The 17,584-nt window shown below is 38.8% G+C and overlaps 2 protein-coding genes across 5 annotated transcripts in view; one reads left to right on the top strand and one right to left on the bottom strand.

Moving 5' to 3' along the window:
- Positions 1-1,511: 1,511 nt before the first annotated feature.
- nom1 (nucleolar protein with MIF4G domain 1) lies at positions 1,512-10,695 on the bottom strand. The gene is made up of 11 exons (XM_031292802.2): positions 9,448-10,695; positions 9,239-9,351; positions 8,135-8,330; positions 6,466-6,789; positions 6,204-6,314; positions 5,667-5,837; positions 4,957-5,078; positions 3,840-3,972; positions 2,634-2,765; positions 2,404-2,513; positions 1,512-1,723 (listed from the first exon to the last, which is right to left on the bottom strand). The coding sequence occupies exons 1-11, from the start codon at positions 10,381-10,383 to the stop codon at positions 1,546-1,548; spliced, it is 2,526 nt and encodes an 841-aa protein (XP_031148662.1). The 5' UTR covers positions 10,384-10,695; the 3' UTR covers positions 1,512-1,545.
- Positions 10,696-12,384: 1,689 nt separating this feature from the next.
- The window catches only part of lmbr1 (limb development membrane protein 1), a 41,230-nt gene continuing 36,030 nt past the window's right edge, over positions 12,385-17,584 (top strand). For 3 of the 4 annotated variants that reach the window (XR_004896446.1, XM_031292900.2, XM_031292899.2), the window contains exons 1-2: positions 12,386-12,643; positions 16,952-17,024. Coding sequence is in view for 3 of the 4 variants with exons in the window: in XM_031292900.2 (XP_031148760.1) it covers positions 12,581-12,643; positions 16,952-17,024 (136 nt within the window). In the remaining variant the exon portion in view is untranslated. Of the gene's footprint in view, positions 12,644-16,951; positions 17,025-17,584 lie in introns of all 4 variants that reach the window. The other variant, XM_031292902.2, reaches the window with a different exon arrangement.

Below are 17,584 nucleotides of genomic sequence, written 5' to 3'. Positions count from 1 at the left end.
AACATGAGGTTATATTGTGCTTTGTGGACTAGTGAAGGACATTTCCTCTCCTTGACCTGGGTGGCCCATTCCTGACCTCAGGCCACGCTCCAGCCTCAGATTGATTCGGGCCGCACCAATGGAGCTAATTAATAGAAGCAAGTATCAAATGTAACAGAATGACTCTGCTATGCTAACCACGCGGGCAGTAACTGATGTCAGCAAGCAAACAGAATAGGCTAGACTCGAAGCCCCTGGGTCATTTCATCAGGGTGTGTAAACACAGAATGGACGACACCACAGTCACTCTCTACTCTCACTGCTCTTGTTAATGTCACACTCACAGCAAGCCAAGTGGAAATATCAACAGAAAAGGATAACAACATACAAATATTCACTAATCAGTTGCATTTAAGGCTGAGAAAGACTTTATTATAATGTGCTTTATTTTGTGCAAGTGTAAATAGACTCAGTAAATCCCAGAAGAATGGTTCCAGGTGTATGAACCCAACAATATTAACTCTTGCTGTACACTGCCTCCATGAGGGCGGCCTCAGAAAAACATATTATGGCATAGAAGAAGAAGAAGAAATGAGAGTGGTTGTTAGAGAAAATTGTTTCTTTCTCTCCACAAAGGAGTCAAAGATTTCGGCAAAATGCCTGTGATTTATTGAGGCTTTTATGACTCTCACTCCAAATATACAAGCACCATTGTGGACAATGTATTTAGGAATCTAGTTATTAATAGAATAAAAAGCTGAACCAATAAATAATACTGGTGTGTCTCTAAGGCATCAGTATCTTCCAGATTTAAAAATCTTCATGGTAACAATTATGTAAAGGACTCCCCAAAGCAAAAACATTCATTTAATATCAAAAACATATTTATTCTTCTTTAAAGCTACATTGTGTACGAATTTCTCCCATCTAGCAGTGAAACTGTATATGACAACCAACTGAATATTACTTTCTAGCCCCTCCCATTCCGAGCGCATTTTAACTCATACGGTGGCCGAACCCGAAATTAGCTCTTAGAATCTCCATCGTTTACACGCAGCTGTTCTAGCCACTCCAATATTAACTTTGGTCTTGTTGCTTTGCCTGTCTCGTCGTTTTAATTCTCTTTTTTGCATCCCCGGGCGAGTAATCTCCCGGCTGGCATTCGTCACGGTGCCACTGAGTGTAAAAGGGCGAAAGGCGGAGGTATGTCCCTCTTTGGCTAATGTATTTTAAAGATGGAGGCGCAACATGCCGGCCGTCATTCAAGCGACTCGCTCGTATGTATTCTGAATGATTCTGAATGGCAGATTCTATGCTTACGAGAATACTTTGATTAGTTGGTGGAAGTAATTACACATGAATGAGCACATATTTGTAAAAGAACGAAGGTTTTTTTTGTTGCTAAGAATCAACTCAAAAAAATGACACAATGTAGGTTTAAAGAAAATTAGGTTTGAGTTCTTTGTGTAAGGAGACAATTTCTACTAACAAGCCTTTTCCTGTTCCATAGTTGTGTTATGTAGGTCTGTTGAGTTTCTGGTGTGTTTGGTTGTGTGTTTATGTGTTTTACAGTTTGAGCTTGGCCTCTTTGGCCTCCATGGCTTTGGTGGCGACCTGGGCGCGTTCTGACAGCATTACTGCTTGCTCAGCTGGTCCCTGTGACTGGGCATTCTTCAGCAGGAAGTGGCTGATGAAAAGCTTCAAGCCCTCCCGCAGCATTCCTAGCTTGGGAATTCCTGAAATCCTGGTGGATGGGAAACAATGAAGGACATTGATGTTAGATGTTCACATGGTGCGAAGCAGTAGAGAGGAGTGGTTTTACAAGATGCGGGCTAATGGAGGTCAACATTGCAGAACAGGTAAAATAGACTTTTTAGCCATGCAAGCAGCTTGGTTCCATAGATGGCAATTGTGGTCTCTCCACCATTTTGATCCAGACTGAAATATGTCCACAACTATTGGATGGATTTCCATGAAGATTTGGACATTCATGGTCTCCAGAGGATGAAACCTAGTGACTCTGGTCATTCCATGACTATTCATCTGCTTTCATCAAGGGCCACCATGAGGTCAAACACTGTCCGTTTATAACCAAATACCTGCAAAACTAATGAAATTGCCATCAGTCTCAGCTGTACTTTTAGCAGTGTTGAGTGCTAATTACCAAATATTAGCATGCTAACACGCTAAACTAATATGATGAACTCATTCTTGCGAAACATCATTATGCTGATGCTTACAACATCATGCTATGTTAGCATTAAGCTCAAATTACTGCTGTGCAGCCTTGCAGAGTTGCTAGCATGGCTGACTTATTAGACTTAGACTTATAGTTTTGTTTTTCAGTGCGTCTTGTTTTGCATTCATTTACATGTTTAAATCTCCAAACCTCTAAGAACTAAGTGTATGCAAAATGAAGCTCACCTTCCAAATATGCTGGCTAGGTCCTCAGGCTCAATGTCTTTTAGCAGTTTGGTGAGCACCTGACGCAAGAATCGCACGGTGGGCTTATCTAGCTCCCCGAACTCTATTACCTACACAGAAAAACACAGAGGTGACTGTCATGGACGTGTTTTAAGATTAAAATAAATTAACATCAAATATATAAATGTAATATAGTAAAAGCCTCAACCTGCACAGGGCATGTCACTCACTTTGAGTATGGAGAGTGAGAGGCACTTCTTCTGAAGGAAGTGGGTAACCAGCTGAACCAGATTGTTAAAAGTGCTGCTGGGAAGGTTGGACAGCTCCCTGAACTTGTCCCATAGGCTGAACTGGAAAGTCATCTTGGAGAATACAGGACATCAAATTGAAAGATTATATAACTGCACTGAAAGATACACAGGTGATTCCCAAAAACAGTGGTGGAAACTATAAACAACAGACACTGGCTTCTCTGCACAGGTAATCCTCTAATCCAGATCAAGTTTACATGTGAAAAGCAAACATTCCCACCAACTCTGGTTCGAGCTCTTTGATGAGGACAATGGTCATCAGTCTCTGACATGGACCTGCATGGTTGCAAAGTAGGAAGTGTGGTAGCACCCCCATTGTTAGTAGTCACAGTTTGAGTCAAATAATATCAGAGGTGAGAGGCGTGAGAGGCTCCCACACTGCAGAGGTGAAGTACACACAGTACAGGCCACACATGGGTCACATACAGTTTAGAGACTGGGTGGTCACACAACCATCAGGTAATTCAATCATGAATGCAACTCTTTATATCTGCTTATAATGGTGACGGACATCCGGCGGAACCTCTGGCGGCACTGGAACAATCCCGTAAATGAAACGTCTTCTGTATAGACTAAGCTTTTTATTACTCACCCATTTAAAGTATATTAAGGCTTAAAGTTATGCTTAAGGGCGTGCCGATTTAAATGACAGGTGGGCTGCCATCACAGGAGGTGAGCATAGACTGTAGGCTTTATTCGGCCCGCCTCACATCCATCCACGCTCCACCTATTTGCCCATTTTTGGATTAGTAGGGAGTTTAGGTCACGTCAGGCACTGCCAATATGGCAACAGCCATTTCATACAGTCTGTTCAAATCAGATTTGCGATGACAGCAGGGTTACATTTGCTATTCTTTCACTATTACATTTTTTTTTTTTTACTGTTTATTCCCCCTGAGATAACAATTTCAGGCGTTTACGTATCAAATTGTCTGGGAGAAAGCCTGTTAATGGCATGTACTAATCTGATTGTAGTTGTGGTGGCAGTTTATTTGAGGATGTTGAGGTTTGATGTGGTCCTGAAGATCTAAAATAGAGTGTTTGTCTGTAAGATTCTGTGTAAGCGAGAGTAGTTTTATTTTCTGTTCTCAGTTGTCAAGGTGTGAGTTTTACGAGCTAGAGTACCTGGAAGCGGCGATCCTGGGAGCAGAATTTTTCTCCCAGTACAGCATAATAGGCATTGAAGGTTTTCTCCTGCAGACAGCAGTCCATCAGAACATGAACAATCTCTCTCTCCTGCTTGTCCTTTAGGCCCATCCTTCACACAGAGCAAACAAAAGGCTTTAAAATACCTTACAGCTGGGCTACTTTGAAAGGAAACCAGGCTTAAATAAGCATGTCATATTTCTTTCTTTTTATCTGTGGTCAACCTACTTAACACAGAGACGCACTGTAGAGGTGAGTTATAACAGACTAGAGTTTAGATTCTCAACCCGAGCCCGACCCGAGCCAGACCGGACCTCGGGTCGGGCTCGGGCCGTTATTTTCCGCCACATCCTCGGCCCGGGCCGGACCCTTGATCAAGCAATTTTTTTTTTTATCCATTACCTTATTATCCTATTTGGGTGGGGAGAAAGCAATGCCATAATCAGAAATATTATATATATATATATATATATATATATATATATATATATATATATATATATAAATATATATATATATATATATATATATATATATATATATATATATATATATATATATATATATATATATATATATTAATATATTAATATATATATATATATATATAGGCTGCGCGGAGTCTCCTCCTCTCGCACGCATCACACCGGGAGCTTGAAGATGTAAAGAAAAAAAGAAAAACAGGAGAATTAACTTTGAGCAAGTGTGGAGGAAAGTCGGAGGTATGGAAGCAGTTTAAACAAGTCGTGGGCAGTGACAACAATATGTTGTTCATCATTGTTTCTTTTTTTTTTTTTACGTTTCTTCATTCAGATCCATTTGCGATCCGTTCCATTCTAAAAAAACAGCGCAGTTTACAGGCTTCGTCCTTGTTGTATTATTCTAAACAGATTTCTGTAGTTAAAACAAACTCTGAATTGTAGTTGAGAACGTCAGTTATAACGGTCCACGTATTAAAAAATTGTCGGGTTTAAATCGGGCTCGGGCTCATAATTACAGTTAATGTGTCGGGCCGGGCCGGGCTCGGACGCAACGTGCTCGGGCTCGGGCAGGTTCGGGCTTGATTTTTTGGGCCGATCTAAGCTCTATAACAGACCTGAGCAGTTTCTCAAAGGCATCCAGGTAATCTTCGCTGGTCATTATCACACAGAAGATGTTTCTTCTGACCTCAGTGTTCATCCTCTGTTTCTTAGCCAGCTCTAAGACTTTGGCACTAAACTGAAACAAATAAAACAAATGACAACAGTTAAGTGAGAAATACTGCTAAGGCCAAATGCACTCATCAAAGTGCTGACATCACTGAATAATACTGACTAGACCTCGGTATAATTTAAAACAATTTTTTAAATACTTTTCTTATGATACCTTACTTTAAAAAAATACAAAAGGGGTTTTCTATAAACAAGTTTTTCAAATGTTAAGTGTTGTCTAAACAAAACCAACATTACAGAACTTCAATTACAATAAATGAAATAGTTGAAATTTGGCAACATTTTGATGTAAGTGGTGGTTATGATGGATAACTGATGTTAAGTGGCAAAAATAATGACTTTTAAGTCAAATAATTGAATAATAAAAATAAATGTGTTTTTTTTTTTGTTGACAATTATAAATTAGTTACACAAATTGAATTCACTGAATACAATACTGCAACACAGACAAAATGGGACATGATCAGTTCAATATCTGCTTTCCCTACCATGGGAATGCTAAAACCATTTACATTAAAACATGCCTAACTCTGATGCAGATCTGTACTGGGATGCCTACTGTACACATGTATCTTCTGTGGTTCCAGTACTCTACCTGTCCTTCAGAAGTGCTCTGTTTTGAGGTTGTGTTTCCTTGTTCGCCGATCATGGGTGCTCCGCTCCACGAGGAGCCGATGATCCACCAGCGGCCCACTTGCTCTGCTGCCAGGAGATTGTTCAGAGAGACCCTCAGTTTCATGTCACTGCCTCCTGCACGCCGCTGGATCTGAGTACCACATTTACACAGAATTAGCCTTAGGAGGCAAACACCATTTGTAAAATATTAAAGGACACCAAATTAGCAATCCTGAAGTAGATAACTGTTAAAACAGCTATACTGATGGTCATGCTGAAAGCATCAGCTGCACTATGGAATTTGGGTCTGTAAAGGTGGAACTCTGGGGCCACCTGGTGGTACAAGTGGAGGCTACTATGAACTATGAGGATAACATTGAAATAATACAATTATGTTCAGTAATGAATAATACCAGTGCCTATAAGCTACACATTAAAAATCTATATTTTTTTTCACAAATGTAGGAAAATGGGGATATTTCAAACGAAATATGGTAATGTTGTAAAAATCACCCACCAGAGTCCTCTGCAACTTCCTCAGTTTCTCCATAGGCTCAGGATCGTAGCCTGGAATCTTCCTCATATCATTGTTCTTCAAAGCCAGCATGGTTTCCAGCATGAAACGCACCTGAGAACACATGTGCATATAAAGTAATGTTAGATAAGCTTCCAAAATTGATACATAATTGGAAAATCAATTATGCAATGCTGTAGCTAACACCAGAAAAGAAATATGTTATTAAGAATGCCTAGTAAATGAGTAATTCTGTTTGCCCTACCCTTGTCTGATCCTGAAGCTTCGAGCCCATGACACTGGCCTTACGTTGGCCTTCAGAGATAAGCTCCTTGAGAGCAAGAGCGTCGTCCTTCCTCAGGGCAAAACCGACATTCCTCAGCACTAACAAAACTAGTTCAATGTCCTTCTCTGTAAAAGCTCCGACCAAAAGTTTTAGGATGTCGAAGATGAGGACAGAATGCACCACCTGGAAGTTATAGAGGTGACTGACAATGGCGACCAAGTTGTCGCATTCCTTGCTTTCAGACGAGTTGTGGTACACCTCGTCAAACCTTCGCACGACCGTCTCCAGAAAGTGGGCTCCCACCTGGAAAACGATCAAATGGGAATATTCAAAACTTCATTCATGTTATAACTGGATTTATGTATGTTAATATCTGTGGACAATGACATATGATAAATAATGGCTCAATATAACAGCATCACACAGGTTGTAGACAAGCCCCATGGTTCCAAGTCAAAACACCTTAAAATATAAATAATGATTGCATTGTAAAACTTCATAACACACAGGACTTCAAAAGTCAATGTTGAATCTATGTTCTAGGACTGTTGCTGTGTCCCCACATTTCAGCAGTAAAGTATAAAACACAATCATAACTGATAGAAATGGTGGGTGATAGAAAACTACCATAATAAGCCAAAATTATTCAATGGTGCAAAATGTTTCTTAAATAATCTTAAAGAGCCCTCAAACTGTGTTGAAAGCCAACTGTTGACTGCAGCTAATTTTACTGATGATCCTGTTTAAGGTCATTTACAGGACGGAGAGTTAATATAACTGATAGATAATCCTATTACACTTAAAGCAAAGGAAACCAAGGTGTTACATATCACTTTCCAATTCATTAAAAAAACATTAGCTGACAGTGGAGATGTGCGAAAGCAGCAAATCCCTTTGAAAAAAAAGCCTCCAATGAATAATCCAAGAGTTCATGTCAGTTCTCAGGTCAGTGGTTACCATTTCTCCCACACAGGCTGGTATAATTTAGTATGTGTTCATTGTCTGTGAAGACCACACTTTTTAAAGCTTTTTGCACTCCAATTCTCATATAGCCCACTTGTGGCGTCGCTATAAAAAAAAGCAGTATGCAGAAACTCAGTGTGGCATATAATGATGGCATGAGGCTGCTGCTAAAAATGCCAAGATGGAGCAGTGCAAGCCAAATGTTTGTAAGTGTTGATGTATCCACCTGTCCTGCTGTACTCAGGAATCTCAAGTACAGATGTATGTGTAGACTAACTGAGTCATTGAACAGCATAATTGCAACACTAGTGAACCCTGCAATGAGTGCGGTCAGGTTCACTTCGAGATTGTGGAAACATTAGCGTTTTAGTCTATATACTAATATCTGAACACTCTTTTTGTGTATTGTGGAACTTGACTGTTGTAGTCATTTCTTATTGTTTGTGTTTTATATTGTATTTATCTGTCTTTTGCTATGTTTTGTATTGTGCTATGGACCGTTTTTTTTATGTCCTGAATAAAGAATATGATGATGATGATGATATAACCAAAAGCTACCCGACTACTGCTGTCACTCCAATCAGTGGATGAGACAGTGAACTGAAGGTCTCCAAATGGAAATGCCTCCAGAAAGTAAAACCTCTTTAATTAAGATTTATCCGAGAAAGAAGTGGGCCGTGTTTACCTCTATCCCAACGGCGTAATGGAGGACGCTGACAAGCAGGACGTGCTCCATCAGTAGTCTGTCAGGCATCAGGGACGGGGTGACACAGGCTGCTAGTAGCACCTCCGTTAGGGTATCATTCATGTCCTTCCTGCTGCAGCTCATGTACAGCTCCTCCAGCTGACCACTGATGGACGCCATGTTGGGCTCACTCAGCCTGAAGAAGTTAGATAACAGATGAATTATCACTTTTAAAATAATTACACTGGTAAACAGAGCAAACAAAAGACCCAGCTCAAAGTCGGGCGTTATTGTGACTCCAACATTTGGCAGCAAGATTTCATACAGCCTATATTTTTCTTTTGTACAATCCATTCATATTTGAAGGCTAAATTCTGCTCTTCTCAAATGTGATGACCTGCTTCTTTTATCTATCTTATATCATTGTAAAATGAATATCTTTGGGGTTTGGACTGTCCATCAGACAAAAACACATTTTTAAGATGTCAACAAAAGAAAAACAAAACAAACAAACAAACTAAAAACTTGATGATGAAAATATTCTGGTTAATAATCAGGTTTTATAAGATCAGAAGGAACTGACAGGGCACCCTAAAACCTAGAAAAAAACTCTTAGTATACAGTATGTCCCAAAGTGCATGATGCATGAGCAGAAAGCTTATTTCACTTCATAGAAAGAAAGGGGTAGATTTTTTTAATTTTGACTCTGGCAAAAATAATTTTCTTTGGTATACAATGCAAAATTGTGTACATCTACTACAGTGAATATTTTTTTAACAAAATTGTGCAGAATTGTTAAAGCAAAGCTACGTAACTTGAGCTGAAAAATGAAAAAAATGCTAGAATTGTAAATGCTAAAACATAGTGTAAAAGTGTTACAATTAGAGAAATGTATGAGCTGACAAACTGACTTAGTAACATACTTTACACAGCAATATCTATCTAATGTTTGGTAATATTAGGTAACATGAGCCATCAGGGTGAAGCAACAAAACCCCCTGAGTCTGTTAAATTGAGCAATGGTGTGTTTTATTGCATATGAATACAACTTTTGATTAGTAGGAGGGGGAATGTGCTATTGCTGTTCTGTGGTAAGACGGTTACCTGTTCACCAGACCTTTCACATTCCTCTTCAGTTTTTCGAGCTCAGCTTTGCGTTTATCCTCTCCATCGCCTCGCAATTGAGGTGGCACATACTTGCCTGCTGCAGAGATGACCTGGACATCGGAAGATGTATCTCACTATTAGATCCATTTTGCAGCATTCAATATGTCAATGCTATGACAATAATAAACAAAAAATTCTAAACTCACAGTTTCTGACTTTGAGCCTGATGCCGGAGTGTCTGCTTCTGCCACTATTTCTTCTTCAATTTCATCATCTGAGTCAGCTGCATCACTCTCATCCAGCTCAGCCTCCATTTCCTCCTCCTCCTCGTCTGTTTCCTCCTCATCAACCACTTCATCATCATCATCATCATCATCGGCCTCCTCATCCACTCCATTTTCATCGTCAAATGAGTCCATATCTTCATCGCTCCCCTCACTTGCCATCTCATCTCCAGGCTCCTCATCTGACAGCTGAGAGTCATTCTCATCAAGTTTTTTAAAGTTATCCTTAGCCATGTCCATGTCATCATCATACATTCCCATAGCCGATGAGCCAGAGTCAAGCACACCTAGGATGTAATCAAGTCCATCAGCCACAAAGGATTGAGGCAGACTTTTCTTGTTTTTTCTCTTGTTTAATCCTAGGTAGCGCTCTAATTTCTTTATTTCTCTGTCCTCGTCTTCATTTGCCTCCAGAAGTGCCTTTTTTCTTGACTCTTGAAGCTTATTGATCTTCTTGCCTTTCTTGGAAGATGATGGTGTTTTAGAGCGGTCTGATTTATCTGTAGGAGCACTACTGGACTGTCCTTGTGACACTTCTTTCTTTGTTTTCTTCTTCTTCTGTTGTCGTTGTTGCTGCTGCTGTTCATCAGCTGGTATTCCTGAGTTTTCGCCATCCAGAGGTAAACTGATGGGCTTCTTACCCTCATAATAACTTTTCATTTTGGCTTTTTTCATTTTTCGCTTTTCTTTGCGCAGCTCCTTTCTGCTTTTCTTTTTTACAAATCTCAATCCATGGTCATTTTCCTCTTCTTCAGGGCCACTTTTGCTTTTAATAAACTCATCCACTGCCACCATGTACTTCTGTAACACAACATTTCCCTTCTTCTTTTTGCTGTTCTGCTTCCATTTGCCCTTCATCTCTACAAATTAAACTTCAGATATTGACGTTAACTTTAACCTGCTAACGTTACCTTTCTTTCAAAATGTAGCTAGCTAACTTACAACCGCTCAGTTTAAAGTTAGCTAACACGCTAACGTTATGAACTACAGAGGGTTTAAAACAGCTTACAGACGTACCGGAAAAGCACAGGATGAAAACCGTTGCCTATTTTAAACAAATAAATACTTTAGACTGCACATGTATCTCCATGAGGACAATTTGTTTATATGACCCACGATGTGAACATTTCCTTCCAGGGTACGCAAAGAACTGGCGCCTGGAGATGACGTACTTTATTTTGGGGCGTTTTTAGCACGGAGCCGTTTTCCTTCGATGAAACTGTGCTGCATTCAAGTCGTATCAGAATATTAGGAAAAATGAGTTCATGACTGGGAAAATTCTGGAAAATTCAAGTAAATGCCCTCAAGTCGGAACAACAACTCGGAAAGTACATGTACCTTTCGTATTCTTTATTGGAAATCTATTTCAATGACACATAATAATATACCTATATACCAGGAGTTAAATGATAAATACATTATATTAAAAAAAAAAAAAGATACAGCAGTTCAGGTAGCCTATCAAGTCTTCAAAGCTTTGGGATTTGTAAAGTGCTGAATAGTCTTCATGTAGGCTATTGATGCATTTCATTCACAAAAACTTTAAGTTTTCTGTTACAGAATTTACTTTAGTAAATGTGAAATTTGCTAAGATAATAAAAAAAAATATATGCTGTTTTTGTTCTAAAATGCAGACTTCATAAAAACTAAACAGCACATCCTTTTACAGTAATTAAAACTGGACAGAAATGTTACAACTGATATATTGGGAAAAGTCTTTCCAAAAAATAACAGTACAAGAAATATATACACTACCGGTCAAAAGTTTGGGGTCACTTAGAAATTTCCATTCCACTTCCATTCCACATTGTTTTATTTAACCAGAGCAGGAGTTTTCAGATTACATTATGTGTTTACATAATTGAAAAAGGGTTCTCGACTGTTGTAGAAGAAGTGGCTGATCTTTAATGCAATATCTACATTGCCCATTATCAGCAACCATTCATCCAATGTTCCAAAGGCACATTCTGTTTACTAATCTGATATCATTTTAAAAGGCTAATCTGAGAAAACATTGGAGAACCCTTTTGCAATTATGTAAGCACATAAGCTGGTATTCTGTCTACAATGGAGTGGAATGGAAATTTCTAAGTGACCCCAAACTTTTGACCGGTAGTGTATATCATTTCATTTCTTAGTCTTAGCAACTTATGTTTTACTGGATAAGCACCGATGGAGAAGTTTAAAACAAGTTGGTTTGTGATCAAGTGTCTTGAAGATAAGGTCCAAACGTTTTTCCACAGGACATTTGAGACAAATTTTATAAATTTCATATATTTTATATATATATATATATATATATATATATATATATATATATATATATATATATATATATATATATATATATATATATAAATAAACATTATAATTATAGTTATTATTATTATGGTGGCATTTAAAGACAACAGACAGGGAGAAGTGGTCCAGTGTTACCCTTGAATAACATCATCACAACTTTAGGAATGGCATTCATTACAATAGCAAACTCTTTTAGGGAACAGGAATGTTTTAAAAAGACACAAATTCAGAATAATTCATTAGAAGACATTCTGAGTTAAATTACAAATAGCACATTATGTTTAGACCAATTCTGGAAAAGAACGAAACGTTTTTTTTTTTTTTTTAGGTTTGTTAGGTTAAGCATTACAGCATAATTTAGTGGTTTTAGGGAATGTAGGCTATGGTGCTCCAACAATTCTGGGACAAACACTAACATCACTAATATAACGCTTCAAATTGGAAGTAAACACTGGAAACAGCTATTGTTTAAACGATCCGAGCAATTAAATACAACACAAATTCTTTGTAACGTCTACGTTTTTTTTCTCTCACATTACAACATAAAAAAACCACACCGAAGTCGGAAGAACGACTTTCCAATATGCGAAATGGAACCATCCGAAGAGCACGTGAATGCAGCACTCATCTACCAGTCAGGGCAGTTATATTTCAGAGGGAGGAAGACACTGGAGTTGTTGTTGTTGGTGCCTGTTGTACGAGCTAGCATGTAGTGAGTGACCTGTAGCCTTTTTTAGTATTTGCAATATGAAGAATGGAAGAAGACGATGTTACTATCAGAGAGCAGAATTTCCACAGCCAAGTTCGAGAATACATCGTAAGTAACGTTAACGTGCGGTGCGGCTAGTCAAGGCTAGCAGGCTAACAACGTCCTCTACTGCACAGTGACGTTAACGGTAGCTAACGTTAGCTTCACCTGTCACTTTGACACGGCAGAATATTAAGCTTGATAACAACAGTTGACGTTATGGTTCACCCAAAATGATATTAGGACAGACTTGTGATAAATGTGCCTACGGTTCACTAGGAAGATCTTTATGTGGGACATGGACAAAATGTCCCAGTCTTTACTAATGCAGTCAGTAAGGACTGGGACATCTCACTAACGTTACTTCAATGTCCCTGAACTAACGTTAGAGAGATTAAATCTTTATTTTGTTATGGCTTACTTATATTCCATTTTCCAAAACCGTTTACAGTGTAATATGCGTGGTTCTCAGCGCAAAAAGTTTCACGTGTAAAACATGTAGATTCAAGGGGTTCCCTGAAGAGCAAAGGCTTTGCTTGTTATGGGATTTAGTGAATACAAAGTTTTCATGTTTTAATCCCATGGTGATTTAAGGTAAACACATTTTTTAGTAAAATATCCTTAATTAACTAATTTGAATTTGTCCTTGAACTTGAATTTGTATGTAAATAGTTATGTTCTTGTCTGACAAATGTCTCCCCTCTACAATTTTAAAGTCCCTGTGGGGTGGCCCCCTGCACCTGCATGTGACAATAGATAACTAATAAACTATTGTCAGTGCCTTGGAAATTGTTGATGATCTTCCTTTGCCATGAACTACATGTCGAGTGTCTTGATGTCTAGCCTATACCCATAGATTAAAAAAAAAAACATCGTAAGTTCAAGAGGGGACACTTTGACTGGAGTAGGTTTCTTGATTATTCCTGACAGACACTTTTGGAATATAGAAAATATCAAATGTCTCTAACGAGCAGACAAGCTCAACATCTCCGCTTTAGCTTGCACATTTTGTCCTAAGCATCCCTACACCTGACTCTCAGTATCCCATATCAACATTCTTAAAGTAAGATCCTTTGCATGATGTTTTAATGGTACTGTATCATTTAACCTTAATGTCTATTGTCAGTCGGCTTATGGGTTGATTTCTGCGGGGGCAACATTTTATTTATTGCTGCACATGCTCTTTTTGCAGCCAAGGTTACTCTGGGGTAGGTTTCAAGTTGGGAAACATGACTCCGTGACAAGATGGTATGCTCTTATTAGACCTGAAGTGTGGGAAACTGTTTGTTCTGTAATGGGGGTCCTACTGTAACGAATTGTTGAAGAATGCACAGAATACCATGTTCTGTGAAAAATCAGATTAACACAGGATAATGTGTGACTAGTTTGTGGTTTGGTCAGTAATTTTATATTCCCACGACTACATCCAAACAAGGATGTAACAACATTATCAGGCTTTCACATGCGTTTGTAAACAGAAATGCATAATGAGATGGACAAAATTGTAAATATGTTCTTGTCCTTGACATCCTAACTTAAATAACCACTTTTCTGGTATGAAGTATTATTACCATTAGGAGACAATATAATGTGTACTTCCAACTGACTGATTGTGTTACTCTTTCTTTCCACGGTCACGTCCATGCTAATGCAAACACTTGATAAACCTTTTGTATAAACCCAGTGGCGTACATGGCCTGGTATTTGGGGGTTTTCAAACCCATGTTTCATGTTGACATACTGTCTAGTAGGGCTGGGTACCAAATTCAATACTTTTTAGGCACAGACCAAATTGCCTCCTTTAGTATCGAGTATTGAAAAAATGCCTCGTCATTCAGTACCAAATTCCAATACCTAAGTAGCAAATCTCATCAGCAACAGTGAGCCAATAAGCATGCAGCATGTTTACCAAGATCTAATAATGCTGGTGATTGGCTGTCTAACATTACATGTTGTAGAGACACGCAGGAAAAACTCCACGTTACGCACGTTAGACAGGCCTCACATAGTAGGAGCTGAAAAATAAATTAAAAAGATTCGTGATGTAATGTGTATTCGTAATGTTGTAATTTCTTGGATTTTATAAAATTGGTATGGTTCAGGAACCGGTATCGAAGTCACGGTATCGGCACCGATATCGACATTTTTTGACCAATACCCAGCCCTACTGTCTAGTAACATTACTACAGTGCATAAAAACATACTAATCATTTCATCTACTTGCATCCTCTCTCAGAAAAGAAGTAATTACTGTCCCTTACCTCCAGCTTGAGTTCATATATCGTAAAGGTGTGAAATACTGTTCCTAAGTTGTTCAGGGACGCTTGCAAACTGCTTGCAGGAAGGCAAATTTGTTACCTGCTTCTTTTCCCTTGCTTAAAGTGTCATTCTGTATTTGTTTGGAGAAAACAGAGTGATAACTTCGCTAGTGGCGTTGACTGGTCTGCTTGTTACTTTTCGTTATCTCTTCCCAAACTGTTGTATTGAGTCTGTGACAGTTTATCAGCTTTGTGCACCTGATTCTGTGCTAAGCTGGGTTTTCCCCTTTCGTGGACATGGTTATACTTGAGCCCCTGTCACCACAGAGTGTTGTAGCTTGCATATATATCAGCTGTCTTTCATTTGAAAGGGGGACTACAGGTGGTAAGAAAAACAGTTTTTGCTACAGCTGTCATTTAACAGTATATACCTCCCAGATTGACTGAGGATGTTTGGCATTTCTTTTTACAGTCAGTTTGTCTGTCTGAAAGGTGCATGGTCTGTCTGGTCTCTAGCTGAGTCATCTCATAATCCCAGCTGGGCCGTGATGAGTTGTGCAATGTTGACAGGGTGCAAAGTGCTGAAGTGGGAGCTTCTAACATTAGTTACGTCCTGGTCACTGTCATAGTAGAAGGGGGGATTTGGAATGTGATCCTTCTGTAAGACCATCCAGCTTGTTTTGAGGCTGCGGTTACTTAATAAATTCCATGCAATGGTAATTTCTGGAGCAGTTTGCATGTAGCGTTAGTGGCCTAATTACTATTGTCAGCTAAAACAATGCATTGTTGTTCTTTCTAATCAAATAAATTAGTCATGTTGAGCTATACTGATATATATTAGAATTATTTGTGTAATAATGGGGCAGGCATTGTTTTATTTTCCTTATTTAGCACACTTTAACAGGCCTAAGCAAATGTACAGTTATTTTTGGACAGCAAATGTGCATTTACATCCTGCACAAATACTAAGTGATCAAGTATTATTTAGGGCTGTGCTCGATTAAAGAAATTCTTAGTCGACTAACACTCATTCAATTGTATCGACTAATCGATTAGTTGATTTAATCGACAGAGCTGTAAATCTGAGTTTCTCTGCAAAGAGTCATGCAAAAGCACCACTTTAATTCTTGTGTTTACCAGAGATGTGCTCATACGTTTCTTGGAAATAAGTCATTCAGCATGAAGAAAGCATAAAACAAGACTAATTGACTAAAGAAATCTTAGTTGACTAAGACAAAAACAACCGATTAGTCGACTAATTGACTAAGAGGGAGCAGCCCTAGTATTATTAGAACATGGGAGGAATTTGATTCAGGTCCCCGACTGTATTTCTCATCAGGTTATCACATCAAATCATCACATCGTGCCGGGTCTGTACATAACACTGTAGATCAGTATTGTATAACTCAGTGTGGGCTACACTGAAATCTTGCAGCCTTTTAATGTATAACCAAACTACGGTTTGTACATAGTATCGTATTATCAGGTTTATAAAATTGTCAGTAAAGCACAACAATGCCATACTCGTTGTAGTATGGAACATACTGTAAGAGAAACAGGAGCAGGTAAGTTTGAAATCTGCTGGGTGTACTGTAGGTAACTGTTTACTAGGGTTGGGCATCGTTTGGATTTTAACGATTCTGATTCCAATCGTGATTCTTCCTTTCGATTCCGGTTCTTATCGATTCTCGATTCCGATTCTTTGAGGGGTGGAGTTGAAACGGGTCACATGCTTATTTCACAGATAAGAGGAAAGTTTTATTTTGATTCAATGGTGGGTTGCAGTTTTACAGGGCTTTTTCAACGTAAAATAAAGCCACACTAGAACGCCGCTTACTGTGCTCCATAGCTGCAACACAGCAAGCGCCTGGCCGCTACGGAAACCCAAACTTGCGCATGTTAAATTTGGAACCCATGATCAGATTTGAAACCAAATCCTAAAACGATTCCAAACAATTCCAATAAAGAAACGATTCCACTGGAATTGTAATTTTTGAAACGATTCCAAGTAGGAATCGGTTCTCGATGCCCAATCCTACTGTTTACTAATGATTGTCAGTGCTGATCCAGCTACAGTCCTGCTAAATCCTTGACTAAGATTCTTATGTTGTTGTTTCAGATTTGCTTTCTCCTGTTTGCAGTCCTCTACATTGTGTCCTACTGCATTATAACCAGATACAAGAGGAAGAGTGGTAAGTGAATCTTCCCACTCTGTGGGAACAGAAATCAGCACGATTTCATCGTCTTAAAGCATCTGTAACACTTACACAGCAGAAATACGTCCATTGTGGACCTATTTTCAAAGCAAACCTTGTGGAAGTTAGTCAGTCTGTCTGGTTATGGTGTGTTTGCTCACAGACAGAGCCCTTCATTGTGTTTTGACTGAAAGGAAGTCACGGCCAAGAAGGCTTTAGGTGTATGCGTGAGACACCACACCCATGCTTGTAGATTAATCTGCCACAGTCAGCTCTGTATCAGTGTGAACTGTATCTGCCCCAAGTAGTTTTAAAGGCTGTGGCAAAATGAATACAATTTGTCACTGTAACAATTGTGACAGGGCAGGTTATGTCAGTAATATTGCATTCATAAACAATGAAGACTCAAGGAATCTTTACAGGAGGATATGTTTTGTTCTTCTGTATTATCTCTGACACAGCATTTTATCTACACCAGGCAGAAAAGACTGAAAAGGTGACCTAGTTATGAAGGAGAAAACAAGAAGGCCGGGCAGACATTTAAACCCGTATCCCAT

Source organism: Sander lucioperca, chromosome 23, assembly GCF_008315115.2.
Source record: "Sander lucioperca isolate FBNREF2018 chromosome 23, SLUC_FBN_1.2, whole genome shotgun sequence".
Lineage (NCBI taxonomy): Eukaryota > Metazoa > Chordata > Actinopteri > Perciformes > Percidae > Sander > Sander lucioperca.
The sequence above is the reverse complement of the archived record's forward strand: the minus strand, read 5'-3'. Positions and strand labels throughout refer to the sequence as shown.